The 20797-nt window shown below is 40.2% G+C and overlaps 1 protein-coding gene across 6 annotated transcripts in view; it reads left to right on the top strand.

Moving 5' to 3' along the window:
• The window catches only part of BBX (BBX high mobility group box domain containing), a 286866-nt gene extending 277777 nt beyond the window's left edge, over nt 1-9089 (top strand). For all 6 annotated transcript variants that reach the window (XM_032630202.1, XM_032630206.1, XM_032630203.1 and 3 more), the window contains one exon: nt 3431-9089. In XM_032630202.1, coding sequence (XP_032486093.1) covers nt 3431-3518 — 88 coding nt within the window. In that variant the 3' untranslated portion in view covers nt 3519-9089. The remainder of the gene's footprint in view (nt 1-3430) is intronic.
• Nucleotides 9090-20797: the final 11708 nt, after the last annotated feature.

Below are 20797 nucleotides of genomic sequence, written 5' to 3'. Positions count from 1 at the left end.
GACAGACATTGTTAAAATCTGCTCAGGTCTCTGAGGGAGATAATGCACAGACACTTCTCCACTCGTGAAGTTTTACAGTCGAGCACAGAGGACAAACTCATAGCGCATGCAAAAAGAATTAAAAATATGCCTGAGTGTTATTAAGTGCCCCCATAAATTGTGGGAATAAGAGGTCACGTAAGAATTCAGAGGGGGGTCATAATCCAGGGCTCAGGAAGGGCCACCACACAGTCACCTTTGCTGCTGCCAGCGTCCCCTTCTGAGCACGACTGGTGACACCTCTGCTCCGTTAACCAGCCACCTGCACCCCAGTGACTCTCAGCTGCAGCAGCAGAAAGCGGCAGCAAGCCTCTCCACTGTCACCACCACCTTCCTCTCTGTCCTGCGGTCATGTGGAATCGCTTACTCCCGTCCAGATAAGCCCGCTTCTTGCCTTTGTGCGTCTTCCTCTTGGGTGAACGGCCTATCTTTTGTCCTCTTCTCTCAGTCTTCCTCCCGAAGTCCTGCACAATCGCTGTGCACACCTCTCTTAGACCAGCTGCCACACTGGGTTGTAGTTATTTGTTGATGCATCTGTCTCCTTCCAGTACGCTTTGAAAGCAAAGCACTGGTGTTATTCTTCATGTACACAGCTTCCTTAGTTCCTGTTACGCAATGGACGAATGAACAAATGAATGGCTGAGTGAATAAATGAGGTGTTCTTGAGAATGACTGCCTAAGTTAGCTAGCAGGCATAGAAAAATGGTGTTCTTTTTTTTTTTTTTTACACCTCCCATTAGCAAGAAAAAATATTGCCTATTAGAATTTTACTGTCAGGCTTCCCTGGTGGCACAGTGGTTGAGAGTCCGCCTGCCGATGCAGGGGACACGGGTTCGTGCCCCGGTCCGGGAAGATCCCACATGCCGCAGGGCGGCTGGGCCCGTGAGCCATGGCCACTGAGCCTGCGCGTCCGGAGCCTGTGCTCCACAACGGGAGAGGCCACAGCGGTGAGAGGCCCGCGTACCATAAAAAAAAAGAATTTTACTAACAAATGGTTAGTGTTCTTACTATCTAGACAGACAGACAGCCTTGGAGAATCTTAGTTGTAACTTCAGCGGTTCACCTGTTAAAGCAGAGATCCCAGCCACCCCTCCACCTGCAGGCTTAATGTAATTGTAACTGGGTTGCACATCCATTAATTATTGCTTAGGCATCACCTGGTTCATAATTTAGAGCGCGGTCGACAGAGTTAGGGGTAAACATATATTACCTGCATTCTTGCCACAAGCAATCTTAATATTGGGTTCAGAAACCCAACCTAGAAAAGCAGTTTTACAGAATGCAGGAAGTAGGAAATTGGAATTAACCTTTGTTGAGAGCCTGTTTATTTACTAGGAGTTTTATAAGGATGGAAGCTCATTACATTTATTCTTAAAATCAGCTCTGCCAGGTGCATCTTTTTAGTTCCATTTTAATGATGGTACAGGCGGTTAATTAACTTGCTAAGAGCACACAGCTAAACTTGAGTCAAGATCTGAATCCAAGTCTTTGAACTTCATTGTCTTTGCCTTTGCTCCAGCGTGCCACTTAAGCAAGCATCTGTCATGTCATAGGGATTCATGGGGAATCTCACCTGACCTTCCCCTGGGAGCGGGAACCATCACTTGGTGGCAGCCACCTCACGCTCCTACCTCCTTTTCTTTCTCCACTGAGTAAGCTGGGCTTTCACCCCAATTTCTCTCTCTCCCTCTTGCTTGCTCTTTTTTTTTTTTTTTGCGTTGTATTTTTCATCTTTCACTTATTTTTCTTTGTATGTTTCCTTTTCCAATGCTTGTTAAAATTCTTTTTCGCTTTTGTGATATTGTTACCTATTCAATCTTAAAAGTAAAAAATAGCATTTTAATTTCATCTTTCTTGAACAAAGAGCTGAACATATTGAATAGCTGGTTCTTACAGCATCCCCACATAAATAAACAGATTAATCCAGAGGCTTGATGATAACACGTTTTGTTTTTCTAAATTCCTAATATCTTAAGCTAAGTGATCATTGGATTCTGAAATCCCCAAATGTAATCTATCTGTATTAATTTTCTTTTTTGTTCATCAAGAAAAAGAAAACTAGATAGAGTTATGGAGAGATACAATTTGAATTTTAAAATAGCTCCTTTTACTTCACATAATCTGAAGAAGATACTGTATTGAAACGGTCAAACCAGTGAAAACACTGCTGCTCTACCCCATATTTTCAGCACAGTGCTGTGCACTACAGACCATCGTAGGCCAGAGCAGTGAGTATGCATTGTTGAGGCTTGGGAAACCTATTAGGAAATGTCAAGGAGGTGCCCAATCCTATCTTTTTAGAACGAGAAGCTCTATAGAAAGTACCAAGAAATTTTCTTATAACCATGAAGTAAATCGTATTTTTCTTCCTACTCATTAAACAACAAGCTGAATGAAAAATAACTGTTTGATCTACATCTGTTTGATGTAGATCCAATCCAAATGATAAGAATTTCCATGAATTTTTTTAAGTCTTGTCTAGAGTTCTTTCCCCATATGTGTTGATTTTGGCCCAAGTTGATTGGATTTTCTCACACACTAAAATTCAGAGTTGGTACTTGCCTTCTTCCCTGTGCATTCTCCCTCCATATGCCTTTGAGACTTCTCTTTCGTTAGGCGGGTTTCAGTGTTTTCTTTTCATTCATTTTCTAAGTCACAGTTCACCTCTCTCTTCAGAGGCCATCCCTTTTATTGGCCTTAAGTTTTGAAATCGGGCTTGTTATTTTATATCTCAAGAAATGAGACTGAAGGTCATCGGTTAGTATAGGAGAGTCTTCTTCCCCTTGGGCAAGTCAAGGAAAGGAATGTGTCTTTTTACGCGGGCCTCTCACCGTTGTGGCCTCTCCCGTTGAGGAGCACAGGCTCCGGACGCACAGGCTCAGCGGCCATGGCTCACGGGGCCCAGCCGCTCCACGGCATGCGGGACCTTCCCGGACCGGGGCACGAACCCGTGTCCCCTGCATCGGCAGGCGGACTCTCAACCACTGCGCCACCAGGGAAGCCCTGTCATTTTTTAATATAAGTAGATCCAGAGGAAAACTGTCATCCTAGAACCATAGCCCTTGACTGAAAGGTTTCCACTTCCTGGGAATTTCCCCAAATCTGTTGGTGCTTCAGGTTTTGTCTCTACATAATGGAGGTGGTTGTTTGGGGGCAGAGTATGTTGTTGAGTTGTATGAGAGGAACTGAGATAAGAAATCCTTAAAAAAGAAAAATAAAGAAGCTTTAAGAATAAAACCAGTTTTAGTTAAACGGTGTAAGTAGTAAGTCAGTGTAGCTATTAAACAAGATATGTTGGAAAGCTTTTGTGGGTCATTCATCATCCTCTCCTGTTTCTGCTAATGTACTCTCAAAAAGTGATTTCTCTCTTTTTCTTCCTCTTATTTTACAGAGGTCAGAGATCAACTCCGCTCACCCATGATGGACAGCCAAAAGAAATGCCACAGGCTCCTGTACTTATTTCTTGCGCTGACCAGTGAAGCGCCCTTTAATTGTAAAACATTGTGCTTTACCTACTACCCTAGCCTTGTCTTTACTGAGAGATGCTAATGAGTCCATGTGGTGGAAAATATAGACTGCAAACAAGTGCTTGTTGCCCTACACGGCCCAGATTCACTTGAAGCAGAAGTTGGCACCCTGGGCCAGTTTGTTCTTTCAGAACCCGGAGTCTTTGAGGGTGATGTTATCTGTCTGATAATGAGCAGAAACGGGATGATCCTAGAGCTTTGCTTTCTATTGAAGGCTTTTGATGGTAATAGGTGGTAACTTGGTAAAAGGCTGCCTTTACTGTAGCTCATCCAGCATCTCTTTTACCAACCAGAGAGTGTGAAACTAGTTTCGTATATTACCTAGTTATTCTTTCAAAACAAAAACAAAAAACAAAAAAAAACAAAAACTGACACACTGCACTAGTTATTATTAGATATTCTTAGTCTTTTTTGTACATGGAGATTTATGTTCTAAGATGGTTTATATAATAGGTTATACCTACATTTATATTGTAGAATAATATTAAAAAGCCTGTTCCAGAGACTCCCAAACAGCACGGGCAGGCAGATGTACCATTGTTAGCGGTGTATGCTCGGCCTTGTGGTCCATATATTCTGCACTTTTATATTTGCCACCAGAGTGGTAGTTTGCTGGCAAAAAGCGAAAGAGAGAGAAGAAGAAAAATTACAGTTCTTACAAGCAGAATTTTTTTCTTAGCCTTGAGTGACCAAGAAGAATTTGCTTGGGTCAAATTGTGGCGAATATTTTCCCAGACAGGGGAAGAGTCCAGCAGATTACAGATTACTGATGTTTTCATGCCTTGAGGATTCTTTTATTTTTACACAAGGGTCTGAGTGACCAATGGATCGTTCATACAGACAAAAAAAGAAAAATATTATTCAGAAGTGACCTTAGTATTACTTCACTATTCAGAACACATTGAAGACACACTCACTTCGTGTGGACTTTGAGCTACAGACCTTTTACATCCATCCCAGACAGACTGGACGGGTAGCAATTGCTATGCACAGCCTAATTGGCACTGCAGGTTTTTTAGAGCCATTTTGAGTTTTTGTGATTAGGGAGGTATTGATGAGGGAGGTGTGCCTGACCAGAGTGGGACTCGCAGTTATAGATCCAACCTGCAAGTTTCCTGTTTCCTTTTCATGTTTTGTTGCTTTTGAACATAAAACCAACCATACATATGCCAGTGCAAGTGGATTAACTGGCTTAGAACATACAACATATTGACTCCACCACCTGACGTTCACAGTATCTTGTTTCTTAGCAACAGATGCAAAGTGATAAATCAGAATTAGTCGGCGGCTACAGATTTTACAGGGTATTTGTTCCATAGCACAAAGTATTTACCCACTCTTGCATCACAGCACAAACTACCAAATTTTAATTATTGGATTCCAGCAATAATTTTTACTGGTTTTCAAACTGGCGGAATTTTGATAGTGTTAGTTCAAGTTTGAAACTTTTGAATTAGATCTCTAAATGGTGACAGTTTACAAGGTTTTATCTAGCTCTCTTATTTATACTTGACTGAATTGTAATGATGATTTTTTTTCTAATCGTAATTTGACCTAATAGCCATACAAAAAAATGACTCTATTAGTACTGACTAGGTTTAGCTTTTCACGGTTGTAGATATTACTTCAGTTTCGGTGCTGGAAAATATGTACGACATACTAACAGAATTGAAAAAGAACAGAGATTTGGGCGTTTTTTTTTTCAAAGCAGGTAAATAGGGCATCAGGGCATTGGAATGGTGTCCTCAAAAATGCATATTCCTTGTGGGCATGGAGGAAGAAGGAATTAGTAAGCAAGGGTAATCAGAGGCAGAAGCTTAGCCCCATTCACACAGAAATAAATCAGGTGAGCAACCCCAGGTTTTAGCATGAGATTTTTATTATGATGCTGTTGTATTAATATTTTCTAAATTTCGAAACACAAATTGAATGTCTGAAAATTGCTGGGTCCCAGTGTTGGTGGCTGTTGGAGTTTCTGGACCACTTGCTAGCAGTGATTTAAAAATTATAATTAGCTAAAATCCAAAACAAAAAAAAAAGAATCAACAACAAAAATTGTTTGGTGCAGAACATGCACCTTGACAATGGTACTAACTTGTTATTCTCTAGAACATGTTAGAATAGGTCTATTTTTGCCAGTGCCCTCTCCTCCAGTCCTCTGATTACATTTCACTAGAGTTCCTTAAGAGAGAGCTGTATATTCATGGGACCTTTTTTAAAAAGAAGCAAAACAAAAGATTACTTTTTTCTATGTGATTAATATATCTTACTTGATCTGCTTTTCCTAAACCTCAGTGGCTTTTCCCTTAGGCAAGGGTCGGGGTGGAGGGCAACCTACTGGATACGACTGTTTTCAGATACTTTAGGAAAAAAAAAAAAAAAAAAAAACCCCACCTTTTTGTAGACATGCTTAATTTTTAAGCGGTTAGGCACTGAGAGTAGCAGAAATCCTGCAAAGCTTTATAGTCTTTTAGACACTCGCCTTGTCATTTCTCTGAGTAAAGTCTTGATTTCAAAAATAGTGCTTTTCTCATGCCCTGAATCCACTGGAGAGGGGTGTTGGTATTTTCAGGTAACAACATTTGTTAGCACAAATATTGCAGACCAACATATGGTACCCTCCCCCATTTATCATCTTCATTTCACTTCTCTCATTCTTTTTTATTTTGGAAAATCATATTGCTATGGTGTGTACCTTAATCTGCCAGCAAACACCATCTACACTAACATTTGTCCCACACACATCCTCAAGCGAAAAAGTTGTTGCACCTTATGTATATCTCAAGCAAACCAAAATATGATGCTCTTCTGCTTTTGTTTTATTCTAAATTGTTGTATCATATCTTTCTGAAACCATTCTGAATCTAGTTGAAATTATCAATATTTATGCTTTTAACCTTAATTTCTGGATTCAAACCTGTATATAAATCTTTTGAAAAAAATTGTCCTAGCCCTTCTCTGTGTTGCTGGAAGTGGATGATTTAGTCTCAGATGGAGACACAGTACTGTTCCAGTTTTCCTTAGCCTTTTATTTATTTAGTTATTCTGGGTATTTTCCTATGTAATTTTGAAGTGTGTAGAGTATATTATAGTTACTGAAGCTGCAGCTCTAAGAAGCTGAGTGAAAGAGAGAAAATACTGTAAGACACCCTTCTTAAGTGTTTATTTGTTTGGATAACTGTAATGAGGCCAGGAAAAGGAAAAAGGTCCCACAGCCACTTTGAAGACACAGGTTCTTATCCCCAAACTAGGTTAGTTCCCAGATTTTAGATGAACATGGTGAATTCTTTAAAGCCCTCTTTTTTAAAGGATATATCATACCATTGTAATTCTGACAGTCTTTTCCCCCCCGAAAATATATTTATTTAGTTCCGTCAGATGAGCTTTCTACCAGTGCCCCCTCGAAGCCATGCTGAACTCATTCCCACGTTATCACTGTTATTATAGTTCCTGCCATTAAAACTGCTGCAGAGGAAAAAAGTGATGGAACACTATGAACAAAAAGGAGCATCTGAACTGGTCTGGTTATTTAGAATCCAACTTGTGTGATCTCTGTCACTCTCTTACCAAGTCAGATGCTACCCTGCCTGAGTCATAGAAAATTTTGTTTGCACTCTGTAGTCCTTGGCTCATCCTCTGGAAATGTTTGCACCTGTGTAAAATCTCAAGCAAATTATAAATCGATACAGCACTAGGAGTAAGCTGAAAACTGAATGACATGTTTTGTTTATACAGTTCCGGGGGAGGGATGGGGAATATCAAGTAACTCTGTTCCAAGTTTGGCATTTGGCATTAATGTGAAGCAGTGGGACCATGCTGCCTGCTAAACTACTGTATGAATCCTAAGTGTTCTGGAGACCAGCAGCTGGAGGCTGGAGGCCAGCATCCATACAGCAAAGGGGAAGCATCACCGCTTCATGGGGGAAAAGGAAGGAAGTCGTGCAAGGCCTGGAGTCATCATTTGTAAAGGGAAAGTCGGGGTGTACGTGATGCTGTGAGAAGTTTCACCTTTGATCGCACTGCTCCACAGAGCCCTCAGATAAGGCCAATCCTAATGGGCTACCTCGGCTTTAACGGTTAATTTCAGTAAGTCCTGTTTCAAAGGTTTGTCTTTTTTTGCTTCTACCTTCAGTGCCACTATTTTCCGCTGCAGTGTTTTGACCTCCCAAACCACCTTCTCCAGAGAGAACAATGTATTGCTGAAAATGGGCAGTAGAAGCAAATGCTCTTATTACATTTGACCTATAAAGTATTCAGAGTGACTGCTAGGTGGGAATTAAAATTTAGCTTTCCCCACATAGGATCTTGTTTTGCACCTTATAAAGAGTGTACTGATTGTTAATTAGGTGTTGCTTTTATTTATACAAGCATTCCCAAAGAATTAGATTTGGATTTTGTGTTTATTTGAGTTTGGGGATTTTTTTTTTTTTTTACAGTTATCTTGTTTAGATTGAGTAACATCATACTTAACAATAAGAAAAAGAAACAGTTGTTCAGTTCATCTTACCAGATATGTCTGGTGAAGTATTCAGGGTTTGATGGACTGCTTTGCTTTTATATAGTTTGGAAGTGATAGTGAAGTTTATTATACCCCATATTAAATGACCTTGTCCTTTTCACAGGGGACATTAGCTTACATTTTAGAAAAAGAAGCAGCAAAAGAGTGAACAACAAGACAAGTACATTTGATTCCCCTCATACACCTCCATCTGTTTGTGCTACGCTTTCCTTAAAAATATAAATATACATTTTTCTTCACACATATAAAAAAGTTTCCTCTCCTGGCCAAATTTTGTTTGTGGTGGTATGATTTATACTAATAATTGAAAAGAGGAAACCTTGTGCTTAGAAGTTCGGTGGCCACTGTTTTCTTGTTGCAGTCAGTGGTCAAAATTGATCCTGCCCTTAAGTTGATCTTTATGCACAGAATTAGTTATTGTGAACGTTACTACTCTTTCCAAAGATTTTCTAATAACTTGGGCCAGAACTGGTTACCGAGGAGCAAGGACCTAATTCCATGCCTCCACACCCTCCCACCGCACCGCACCACACATCTTACCTCACAAGCTCTAACCTAAATCACAGAGGCACGCGTTTCGTGGACTAACCATGACCTCCCCTTGCGGCCCCAGGGGGGTGCTCCCGTCCCCTGACACCTCACTTTAGTGCCTCAGCTCGTAGCGGCAGAACTGGGGTGGGGGAGGTTTGTGATCTGGAGCTCAGCACATGCTTGGCAACATGTTTCTCATTTCCTTAGCACTCATGTCTTGCTCTCAGGAATCTGTCAAAAAGGAATAAAAACCACCTGAGAGTCCACATACCAGATTATGAACTTTTCCCATAGGTTTGAATTGCTTACTTACCTGTCATAAATTAACCACAGCTTCATTTGACCACCAGGTCTTAAGTCTGTTGACAGTTTTCAGCATGACCGAATCGCTCATCTTTTTTGCTTTCAGAAATTGGCTTGGTTCTCTTTAGAGTTGGTGTAAACATGCCATGTAATAAATGATTTCCACTTAATGGTACAACAGAATTATTGCTTTCTTAGATGTACGTGTAGTAAAAGTCAATATACACATTTATATAATTTCTTTCTTCAAAATCTTATACTTAATTTGATATTTCTAAAAATTGCACATGTAAGTCATGTGTATAACATGCTAAAGTACTTTAACTGTGATCTTAAAACTGAATAAAAAATATTTAATAAAAATTTGAAATATTTTAAAGATATTATTCAATTTTTTTTTTTTTTTTTTTTGGTTCACACTACTGGCCATAGTGTATGTGCCTTCAATATACCATATTTTCTAAAAACAGTAGGGAAAATACTTGAATGCAAATAAGACGTTTCAACTATTGTAGAATACCAAATGATGGTCTCCCCTAAACTTTACCTGAGATTCACCATTGTATGAGCAGCCTTGGTTGCTTTTGCCTAACGTGTGGAGCAGAAATCAGCCCTACAGAAGAAGGAAAACATGCTTCAGTCTGCTGTGCAGGAGGAGAGGCTCCTTGGGAAAGTGTGACCTGCCTGAGCATACCATCTTGCCCCGAACTATAATAAAAGGATGGAAATGGTATCGTTAAGACTGTAGTATAAACTCAGGCCTCAAGTTTGGTGAATCTGATGTTCCGTAGAACCTTGGATATGCTTTTTTTTTTTTTTAATCCTTTGGATTGGCACACAATTGTGTGCATGCACGCACAGTGTATAAATACATATATAATTACGTCACAGCCGTTGCGTTCAGACAGACTCGGCTCCAAAGTGTGGCTCCACCCATTTACTGCTGGGTTTCTTAACCTCCCTGAATCACACTTCACTAACCTCAATGATGGTGGTTAATAATAACTTCTTAACACCACTACTGGGATGAAAAGGAAATACATATGAAAATGTTGGCATGGGGCCTCTAACGAAAATGCTCATTAAGTGGTAATTGTTGACTGTATTATATTTATTCCAACTGGAAGGTTGATATGTTAAGTGTATTCAAAAGAGAGGCCAGTATAACTTCGTCTTCAGAATGAACTAGGGTCCTGATGCCTTAGGGATAAGCTGTTTGGATTTGATGTTGTGGAAAACTCACGGTAGGTTAAGTTCACATAGCTAACTCATGCTTGTATATGTAGCACTATAAGACTCTCCTGTAAAATCTGTCTGCCTAATGAATTACATTTTCTAATACTCCAGCACACTTCCTTTGAATGATTGAGAATAAAATGTATTGGGGGAATATAAATTCTGTTAGGGAAAAGGGTGATAATATGCATATGGGTGTGGTTTTGTGATCCTACATATACAATCACATCTGTCCTTTCGGGTAGAACATGAAATCTCTTGCAAGGAACAATAAAATGGTTCTTATCAATAAGTGAGCTAAAACTAATACTACTGACTCTATTCCATGCATATTGAACAAAGGTAAAGTTGCTGATCATAATGTATCGGAAACCTTGTCACCTTTTTGAAATACAGAAATTTTCAAATATATGCAAAGATAGAGCGGCTAGTATACTGGATTCCACGTACCCATCACCCAACCTCAGGCACCTGCATTTCCTCGATTGCTTCGTCTGTATTTCACCCATTTTCCTCCATTTCATCCCCCAACCCCAGATATGTATAACCCAGAAGTGTGATTTCATGTATAAATACTTCAGATAGTCTTTAAAAACAAATATTTTGATATGCACGTTCATTTTAAGTATCACCTCCTCACGATTCCAAAAGTATGTTTCTTGTCCAAAGCAAAAGGAATTCATGAGCCACAGCACTGCTGGAGTGAAGATCATTTGGAATTAGAAAACGCTGTTCAAATTGGGTATCTCTGTATTTGACATTTTTAATTTACAGTTTCTAAACAGATTTTAAGAAAGATGGACGTTTCTTAGCATGTTATTTATTTATTTAATTTATTTAGGTCTTGCTTTCTATGATTTTGTTGTAGTTAATGTCTAAAAAGGCCCAAGGGCTAAAACTTACAACTATATAAAACTTTTATAAACTTGCTGTGTCCTTTACACTTTTCCCTCCAACCCTGTCCCTGCTGCATTTTCTGTCTCAGACTTTTAAGAGTGAAATCTGTTCTTGTAGGGGAGAGGTAGAGACAAAATTTTAGATGAACTCTGGAAGGCAGGTTGCCACAGACTTTAAAAATCTGCAATCCTGGGTCAACAGGCCAGAAATTAAAGCATAAAGTGAAATCCCTTGCTGGAAGAGATAAAATGATAATTCCTACTTTAAGGCTCATCTACTCGGTGATCCCTCACACTAGAGAATTTCACAAAAGGTCATTTTGTCTCAGGATTGTGTATTGCAAAGTCAGAAGAGAAAATGTGGGGATTGAAAGTTTCTTGAGAATGATGGAGGATGAAAGGGGGAAAGGGAGATTTCATACAAACACGTCTTTAGAGTTCAGTGTCTAAAAGTCAAAGTGGTTTTGAAGCCAAAGTCAAATGGTTTTAAAGCCGGCATGGAAATATTTCCAAGAAATATGCTTGAGTGAGTATAATTTCTTGATTTTTTTCTACTATTGGGCATCATATCTGTGGTGCTTATGAAAGACATTAAACAGATAATTCGTATCTTCCAGAAATAAACATATGAAAGCACTGAAAAAATACATTAAAAGCAATTAAAATATACTCAGTAGATACAAAAATAGGTAATAATTTGCCATCTAATATGAAGCATCTATTTGAAGTATATTTAATAGAAAAGCAAAATTGATAAAATTATTTTTTCCTTGGGGTTATAATCTTTGGGATAAATACTGGAGAAGTTTAGATGGAGTTTTACAAAATAACTTTGAAGTTTCACTTCTCCCATACTGCATCTTGGCTTAGGTATTTATAGCAATATATTAAAAATAAAAGTGATACTCTGACAAGTTCTCAGAAATCTAAACCCCTCTTGTAAATGGAATATGAAGTACTTAACACACCAATCAGCCTCACCTGTATTAAACCTGTATTATGTATCAGTCAAAATAAAAACTGTGTTGTTAGAATAAAACGCCTTAAAAACAGTGCTTCATCCACTTCTCTGTTTTCAGAGCCCATGAAAATTAGTTCACCTCACTTGCTTTGGCTCCAGAAGAGTTCTTTACCCATATGGCATGTCCATTAAATTGCTGTCATGCTCTTACAACAATCCAGTCGTTCCACAAATCTGCGGTGGATGCCTGCTATTGGACCGCTAAGCATCAACAAGACAGTCTTCTAAGGATATATAATCTAGTGGGGGTTAGAAATGGTCCACTGAAATACAATAGAGATGAGGTTGGGCATGGAAATCAAAGACTGTCAGAAAGAAGTTACATGTAAGTGCATGTGAAACTTGATAATCTGCATATTAAAGACTTAAAAAATGGGTGTGTTACTGTTCTACTTTAAAAGAATAAAATTCTTTTAATTTCTCAGATCTCTGAGAGTGACAAAAATGTGATAAAAGCCTTTGGGGACGATCCATGGTGCAGCATATGTTTCTTTTACGTGTGTCCCAGGGTATGGAACTTCCCAGCTCTGCTAATTCCAGGACTGATGTGCAGTTAGATAGCACATCGGCTACAACCTTGCCATGATGGCTGGAGAATATCCCCAACTCGCAAGGTCAAGCAGCACAGTTTAAGCATTTAGCCTTAGGGTTAGAGAGGTAGTCCCGGAGCCAGATAACATGACTCCCCGACTTTCTTTTCCTTCTCCGTGGGCTATGCATCTTTTCCCTACCTTAGTCCCAGCTCTTGCATCTTGCTGAGACAGCACACCTTCCCAATTCCACATCCTCCCTACTCAAAAGCTGTTTTCTGTTTTCCCTTTCTTTTTTTCTTCTCCACTGAGAATATCTGTAAGGTTTTTATGGCTGGGTGAATGACTCAAGAAATGCTTTGCTCCAAGGAACTATTGGGAAAGGTTCTTGTTTTTTGATGTGTGCTGACACCATTTCAATTTGGGTCTCAATCGGGCACGTGAGTCCTTTGCTAATCCTCAGCCTTTAGAAAGGAAGAACCTAATCTTACCCAGAACTCTTCAGCATTACTTCCTGTGTATTGAAGGCCATGAATCTAATTTTTAAGCTAAATACTTACCTCAGTACGGCCAAATCAAAATCCCCATTTTAGGGATTGATAGTTACAGGAATTCTTTAACTCCAAAATCATCTGCTTTAGGAATTAAGATTATCTCTTACATATGGAAACTGCCTTGTAATTTATGTCTGAATTCAGAAAAGTTCTAGAACTTTAAAGAGTTTAATTCAAAATTCATCAGGCCTCTGTCTGTGGCCCTCGAAGGCTCAAGTCAGTGGGATCTGTGTTGCCCAAAAGTCTTCACTGGTCTTCCTCTCCCCACATCCCAAAGGTCTGACTTCAAATGAGTGGGTCACATATGGAACAACATTTCCTGAGTGGCTAGCGTGTGCCGAGGACCGTGGCTGAGGCAACAGCGAAGATGAGGGTCTTCAAACGCTGGCACCAGCCCACCTGGTGTGACACCTGAAATTCGAAGGGGAATGCAGAGGGGTTGTCTGTCTTACACATGCCACAGTCCTCCCTAGGGACACCATTCAAACTGGAATCAGACCAAGATCTTTTTCTTCTGTGTATGGGCATTTATCCATGTGGATTACTATTTTGGCTTTCCTCTTTCACTCCTACACATACATCCAATATTCCATATGCCTTCTTTGAAAAAACAACTGGTTGTCTGGTCTGGGTGTGCACTCTTCTCTTCCGAGTCGCCTTTGTGTGACATTCTTGCCTGCTCCCCCCCACGACCTGCTCCTCAGCCAAAGATCTATTTTAGACGGAATCTGTCCCAGCTTTTGAGCCTACCGCAGACAGCAGCATCGGAAATTGGTGGTGGCGGGATGAACTGAGTCATAAATTAGCTGGTGAATAATATTTCCTGGGGAAGAGCAGCCCTTCACCTACAGCCAATGACAAGGCAGAGCCAACCAAGTGGCAAGACTGCACAGCGGGCGGGGCCCTGGGAGATGCCCGAGTCACGGAGCAGGGAACCGATTTTCCTCAGCGGCTCACCTCTCCCTGCTGAAGAGCGCTGACTGCCATCACAAGCCTCCAACTCTTGAAACAGAGCCAAGTTTTCTGAGCTTGATCTGCTACAGATGAGCAACGCAGTTTACACTTCTTGGTCCCTTTGCTTCCTAGTCAATTATATATTAAGGTTAAAACTTTTTAACTTGAATGTCAACCTCATATGAGCTTAAACCATTTACAGGTATACCTCAGAGATGTTGTGGATTCGATTCCAGACCACTGCAATAAAGAGAGTCCACAAGAGTTTTCTGGTTTCTCAGTGCCTATACAAGTTATGTTTACACTATACTGTAGTCTATTAAATGTGCAAAGGCATTATGTCAAAAAAAAAAGGGGACATACCTTAATTTAAAAATACTTTATTGCTAAAAAATGCTAGCCATCAACTGAGCCTTCAGTGAGTTGTAGCAACCTCAAAGATCACTGATCACAGATCACCATAACAAATATAATAATGAAAAAGTTTGAACTATTTTGAGAATTTCCAAAACGTGACACAGGGACACGAAATGAGCAAATGCTCTTAGAAAAAAACGGTGCCAATAGACTTGTTCGACGTAAGGTTGCCACAAACCTACAATTTGTTAAAAATGCATAATCTGTGAAATGCAATAAAATGAGGTATGCCTGTACCTTCAAAACTTACCATATACCAACACTGTTCTCAGCTTGAAAATCAGGCAGAAGCGTGATCCATTTTCATGTAAATTTTTACCTCTGTTTTTTAAAAATAAAGCTAGTGTATTATAGCACTTATATTACAGTTATTACCCAATATGTTCGAATAGAATTATATGTGCTTCAAATTCATTCCACAGCCTAATCCACCTGTTTTTTTAGCTTTAAAAGAATATGATTTTTTCCCAACTGCCCCATGAGCTATCAGTTTAACTGAGCAATCTCTGCTACAATGTTCTGTAAACCTAATCATGTTCATTTCCACAGAGCCCTCTTTTTCTTTGTCATCCATACCAGGGAAGTGTGACTCAGTTTATAAATCATTTGCAGTGTCTACTCTAGATCCTTGCACTTCTTATACGCAAGTTGGGGGCCTATTTCTCAGGCAACGTCAGAGTTCCGAATGTCGGGCTCCGTCCCAGATCAACAGGCTCACCATCGCCCTGCTGCAGGGCCTCCAGGGAACCAGAGAGCGAAAGGAGCTACCAGACACCTGAGTTCATTTGTACTTTCCACTTGGCTATGATGATCAGCCAGAGAATATTCTCCTGAGAGATGGCTGAGACCGAGTCTGTTTCAAATGACTTCTAAAGGACAACGCTGTCATCGCATACTTGAGGGAATTGCCTGCTGTACAGAGGAAGAGAAGCCACTTTCTGAAATGTGATAGCAAAGCATAACTGTAAAATGAAAAGCAATTTAAATGTATTACTGGACAAAAACCATTAGCCCAATGAACATAAATAACCTTACCGAGGAAAGGCACTGTTTCCAGATAACTGCCCCCTTAGTTTGGAGGAAATTTCTCTCTTACTGGAAGGCCTCCGAGTGTCATTAAAGGGGTTGCAACTGAAACATGTTATCAAAGAGTCAGATTTTTTCCACTTGTGTAAACAACCTCATTGGAATTACTGTGACATTTTTGCAGGCAGGGAAGCCAATAACAACTGGTATAACCAGAACCAGGCAATTTTGCTTCCTGAAAGAAGGGTTGTCAGGTCGTGATTATTTCTCTCAGATGCTGCCAAATTCCTATTGACATCACCTACACCATTAACCACTCCATTAAATTCTTTGTAGTGCTAATGTTGTCTTTGTTTAATCTGATTCAGCCAAGAACAAGAAGAAAGGGAACTTTAAATCTCTAGGCTCAGGAAAGACGTGAAGCTGGAGACCCTGACACTGCCTTAGGCTGGACCCGAGCATCCAGGTGGGCAGAAGTTGACATGTGGGTCCCTGTGCATGGGTGATGTCATTGGGATTATCTATAGTGCAGAGTCATGGTTCCTTTACTGCTAGTGATACACTGAGAGAGCTTATGCAGCTTCCTAATGTGCCATGAGTCTCAAAGTGTGGTACCCACCTCCAGAGAGGCTGAGACTAGAGTAAAATGGAGATCAGCAACCCCTAGTAGATGTGCTCACTCACAAATAAGCCAAAATGCAGTATGTCAGCTCACAAAAATAGAGAGGTTTCACTTTTTCATTTTGGTATTGTTTGTCATGGGTTGTTTTTTGCTAAAGGAGGAGAGGGAGTTTCCAGGACAATCACCCTGGACTCTAAAAAAAAAGACAAAAAACATTTTGAAATCTCTTGTCTGAATGTAGCTGCACTCCAGTGGGATCTGGACCACAGGCACCCCAAGATGGAGGCTGAGAGCTGGTGGAGTCACCCCATGGAGGGCAGGAAAAGTTTTCCCTCCTTCCCTCTAGGCTCTTTGGATGACCTAATACTTAACTTGACATAGAACAGATTAACAGGAGAAAACCAAATTTAATTTGGTATATAGGAGAATTCATTAAAAAATATGAAACTCAAAGAAGTGACCAAAGCAGGCAGCTTTTATACCTTTTAGACAAATAATAAATTTGTGAAGAATTGGCAAGGTAAAGAAGTTTAGGCTTGAGGTAGTAAATTAGTGAAGACAAGGTTTGCCTTGTCTTATTAGTGTAACAAGGTTTGTTTACACAGCCTTCTCAGCCCTGAAGTCCCTATCTATAGTGGTAAGGATGTCTCTTCCTCCCAGTATAGAGAGGGTACTTTTCACTTGGGAGATATATTTCCTGCTTTCTGGGGAACAAAGGAGGGTCAGATTGTCCTTCTTGTGCTGGCTATCTTGACTTTAATTCAAAACAATCAATATGCCAAAGTGGCATGTTTGGGGTGGCCTGCCCTGAACCCCATCATCCACTGAGGGATGTGGGATAGGGAATGCTAGATGTGGGATCTCTGAAAACCAGGATACTCTTTAATATAAATCTTTAGCTCACTGCAGGCAGAAAACAGACATCTCCAGGAATCAGACAGCCCAGTGGGAAGGAGAGGGAGTTATTTTGTACAGCCCTGTAACACCTAGCAAGTACGGTTGCCAATACACCACAGGCAGCCCCCAAATCCCATTGATCAGGGCAAAGCTTTCCCCGCTCTGTACACTGAACCCCTACATAACCAGAATCAAATCCCCTCACCTCTTTGTTTCCTCTCTAATGTGGGCATTATAACATCTGCTTCCAGGGATCATTTTTTGTGGATGCAATGAGATACAACATTTGAACAAGTTTTGTAAATTCTAAAATTCTATAATGCTTAAAAAATTAGAAAACTTTAAGAGAATAAAAAGTCTAGCCATAGAATGTGAAAAAATATTTACAAACACATATCTGATAAAGGACTTGTATTCAAACTCTGCAAAGAACTCTTAAAACTCAACAATAAGCAAACAACCCAATTAAGAAGTGGGCAATAGATCTGAACAGACACCACACAAGAGATGATAGAGAATATACAGATGGCAAATAAAGATGCTCAACATCTTATGTCATTAGGGACTTGCAAATTAACACAAGATACCACTATATTCCTATTAGAATAACCAAAATCCAAAAGACTGGCAACACCAAATGCTAACAAGTGTGTGGAGTAACTAGAACTCTTGCTGGTGGGAATGCAGAATGGTACAGCCACTTTGGGACAGTGTGACAGTTTCTTACAAAGCTAAACATAGGCTTACCACATGAGGCAACAATTGTCCCCTTAGGTGTTTACCCAAATGAGTTGAAAACTTATATTCATGCAAAAACCTGCACGTGAATGTTTACAGAAACTAAACAAACAAACAAATTATTGTCAAAAACTGGAAGCAACCAAGTTGTCCTTCGATTGGAAATGGATAAACAAATTGTGGTACATCCATACAGTGGAATATTATTCAAGGATAAGAAATGAGTTATCAAGGCACAAAAAGATATGGAGGAACTTAAGTGCATATTGCTAAGTGAAAGAAGCCAATCTGAAGAGGCTACATACTGTATAATTCCAACTATGTGACATTATAGAAAAGGCAAAACTATGGAGACAGTAAAAAGATCAGTGGTTGGGGAAGGTGAATAGGTAAAACACAGGGAATATTTAGGTAGTGAAACTCTTCTACATGATACTGTAATGATGGATTCATGATGTTATGAATTTGTTAAGATCCATTGAATCTGCATGAGAAAAGTGAACTCTTATGTAAATGATAAATTTTAGTGAATATGTCAATATTGGTTCACCAATCGTAACAAAGTCACCACACTAATGCAAGATATTAATGATGGGGAAACTGGGGGAGGGGAGTGCAGAGGGGCTGGAAGAGTGAGGGGATTTATTGGTATTTTCTGTACTTTCTGCTCTATTTTTCTGTAAACCTAAAACCAGTACAAATAATAGTCTACTAATTAAATAAAAATTAGAATAGCTCCTCTGCCTGTCTACTTCTCAGATATCACCAAAAAGGAACAGTTAGGTGGCTAAAAGCCCTTGTTAATTTTTTCATCAGCATTTTTCTGTTTGCTAAAGTAATTAAATGGGAAAAACCCCACTTTTCCTCCTTCTGGGACTCAACAAGTATAATTTTTTTTTTTTTTTTTTTTTTTTTTTTTTTTGCGGTACGCGGGCCTCTCACTGTTGCGGCCTCTCCCGTTGCGGAGCACAGGCTCCAGACGCGCAGGCTCAGCGGCCATGGCTCACGGGCCCAGCCACTCCGTGGCATGTGGGATCTTCCCGGACCGGGGCATGAACCCGTGTCCCCTGCATCGGTAGAAGGACTCCCAACCACTGCGCCACCAGGGAAGCCCAAGGCTAATTTTTTTTTTTCCTATTTTGAATGGGAAAAAACAAGTCATTGGTAAATTTTTCCTTTTCCTGAATGGGTTTATATACAAAAAAGATTGGTAAAAACTGCATGAAATGAAAATAAGAAAGCTTTCCTCTGAAAGGGATGCCTACCTCATTTTATGCAAGTGCTCCTGCTTGCTTCCAAATATAAAAGAGTGTTTTAAAAACTACAGTTGTCAGAAAGTCCTGATGCCCCTCAAAGGAGAAGTAGTTGTGCCTTGTCCTGTTTGACTAAACCACTTCAGCATTTTAGATTTGGAAAAAAATGACTTCCAAACTTCACTACTATTTTGCATCAGGTTTGGCAACGTGACATTTATTAGGACCTGGAAAAAAAAAGATCTGTGGACTTCCCTGGTGGTGCAGTGGTTAAGAATCCGCCTGCCAATGCAGGGGCATGGGTTCAAGCCCTGGCCTGGGAAGATCCCACATGCCGCAGAGCAACTAAGCACATGCGCCACAACTACTGAGCCTGCGTTCTAGAGCCAGTGAGCCACAACTACTGAGCCCACGTGCCACAACTACTGAAGCCCATGCGCCTAGAACCCGTGCTCTCCAACAAGAGAAGCCACCGCAATAAGAAGCCCGTGTGCAGCAAGGAAGAACCAAAACAGCCAAAAACAAATAAGTAAATTAATTAATTTTTAAAAATCTGAGAATGAATCTATCTTGAGAGGCGATAGACCTTCACTCTCTCATCAATTCACTTATCCATCCTCTCAGCAAATAACTGAGGATGGGGCTTGAGGTGTATGTGAGAGATACTGTAACAGGAGGAAAGGTCTCATTTCTGCCATCAGCAAAATCACAATCTGCAGGGAGGCTGGGAAGACAGAAATTTGAGAACTATGATATAAAATACGAACCCTCTTAATGCCAGAGGAGTACAGTGGAAGGAGCCAGGAAGGCTTCCCAGAGGAGAGGACTAAATTAAGCCTGGAATCAGGATGAGTCATCTGAACTCTATTCCCCGACCCAGGAAATCAAAAGGTATATTGCAGACTGGCACATCCTTCACCGTGCAACAGGAGCTAGCTTCTGTTTCATTTCTGCAGGAAGCAGACCGTGGCATAAGGAGAGAGAGAAGGCAGGGATGGATTTCCCAGTGAGCACAAATGTTACAAAATTTGATAATTTACTCCTATTTTCCTTACAATGTTTTAAGGCTCTTTACAGTGTTTCAGCTGACAATGCTAAAATCCAAATCACATCTATTTAAGTAGATTTTTGTAATAAAATCATTTATGATCTTCCGCAAGACTAGATTAGAAATCGTAATCACTCTCTGAATTTTTGTAAGAAAAGTACTGATTTCTTTTGCCTTTGAATATCTCGTTCTGTTCTTCAACATTATTTGCCCATGGCCGTCTGCACTTTAGTGCATTGGCCCTGGTGTAATGGTTTAGGGGTAGACCCAATACAGGGGCAACCTGTTTGCATTACAAACTGACCCTTACTTGAGGCGCTGGATTACCCAAGAAAAAAACTCAGTATATTCTTAGAGCATTACCAAGGCTGGGGCACCAAAGGAAACATTTTTGAAATAATTTGACATTTGGTACTATATTAGTTAAGTCCCAGCAGGAAATAAATGGCACAATTGAATTGGGCAAATTTGAGTTTAATAAGAGAATTATTTAACAAGGAATAGGGGAACCACAAAAGATGGTGCAGGGTCCTTGGGCTAGTAACAGTGGGCCCGGTGACCCCTGTCTACCCCAGGCCTGAAGGGTCTAGGTCCTGGAAGGGTGACCTACACCTGGAGACACACAGAACTAGGGGGAAAGAGCAAGTAATAGGACCACCGTCAGCCCACGGTGACAAGGCTTCACT

The sequence above is a fragment of the Phocoena sinus genome, chromosome 4 (assembly GCF_008692025.1).
Source record: "Phocoena sinus isolate mPhoSin1 chromosome 4, mPhoSin1.pri, whole genome shotgun sequence".
Classification (NCBI taxonomy): Eukaryota; Metazoa; Chordata; class Mammalia; order Artiodactyla; family Phocoenidae; genus Phocoena; species Phocoena sinus.
Note: the sequence above shows the minus strand (reverse complement) of the source record. Positions and strands in the feature narration are given on the sequence as shown.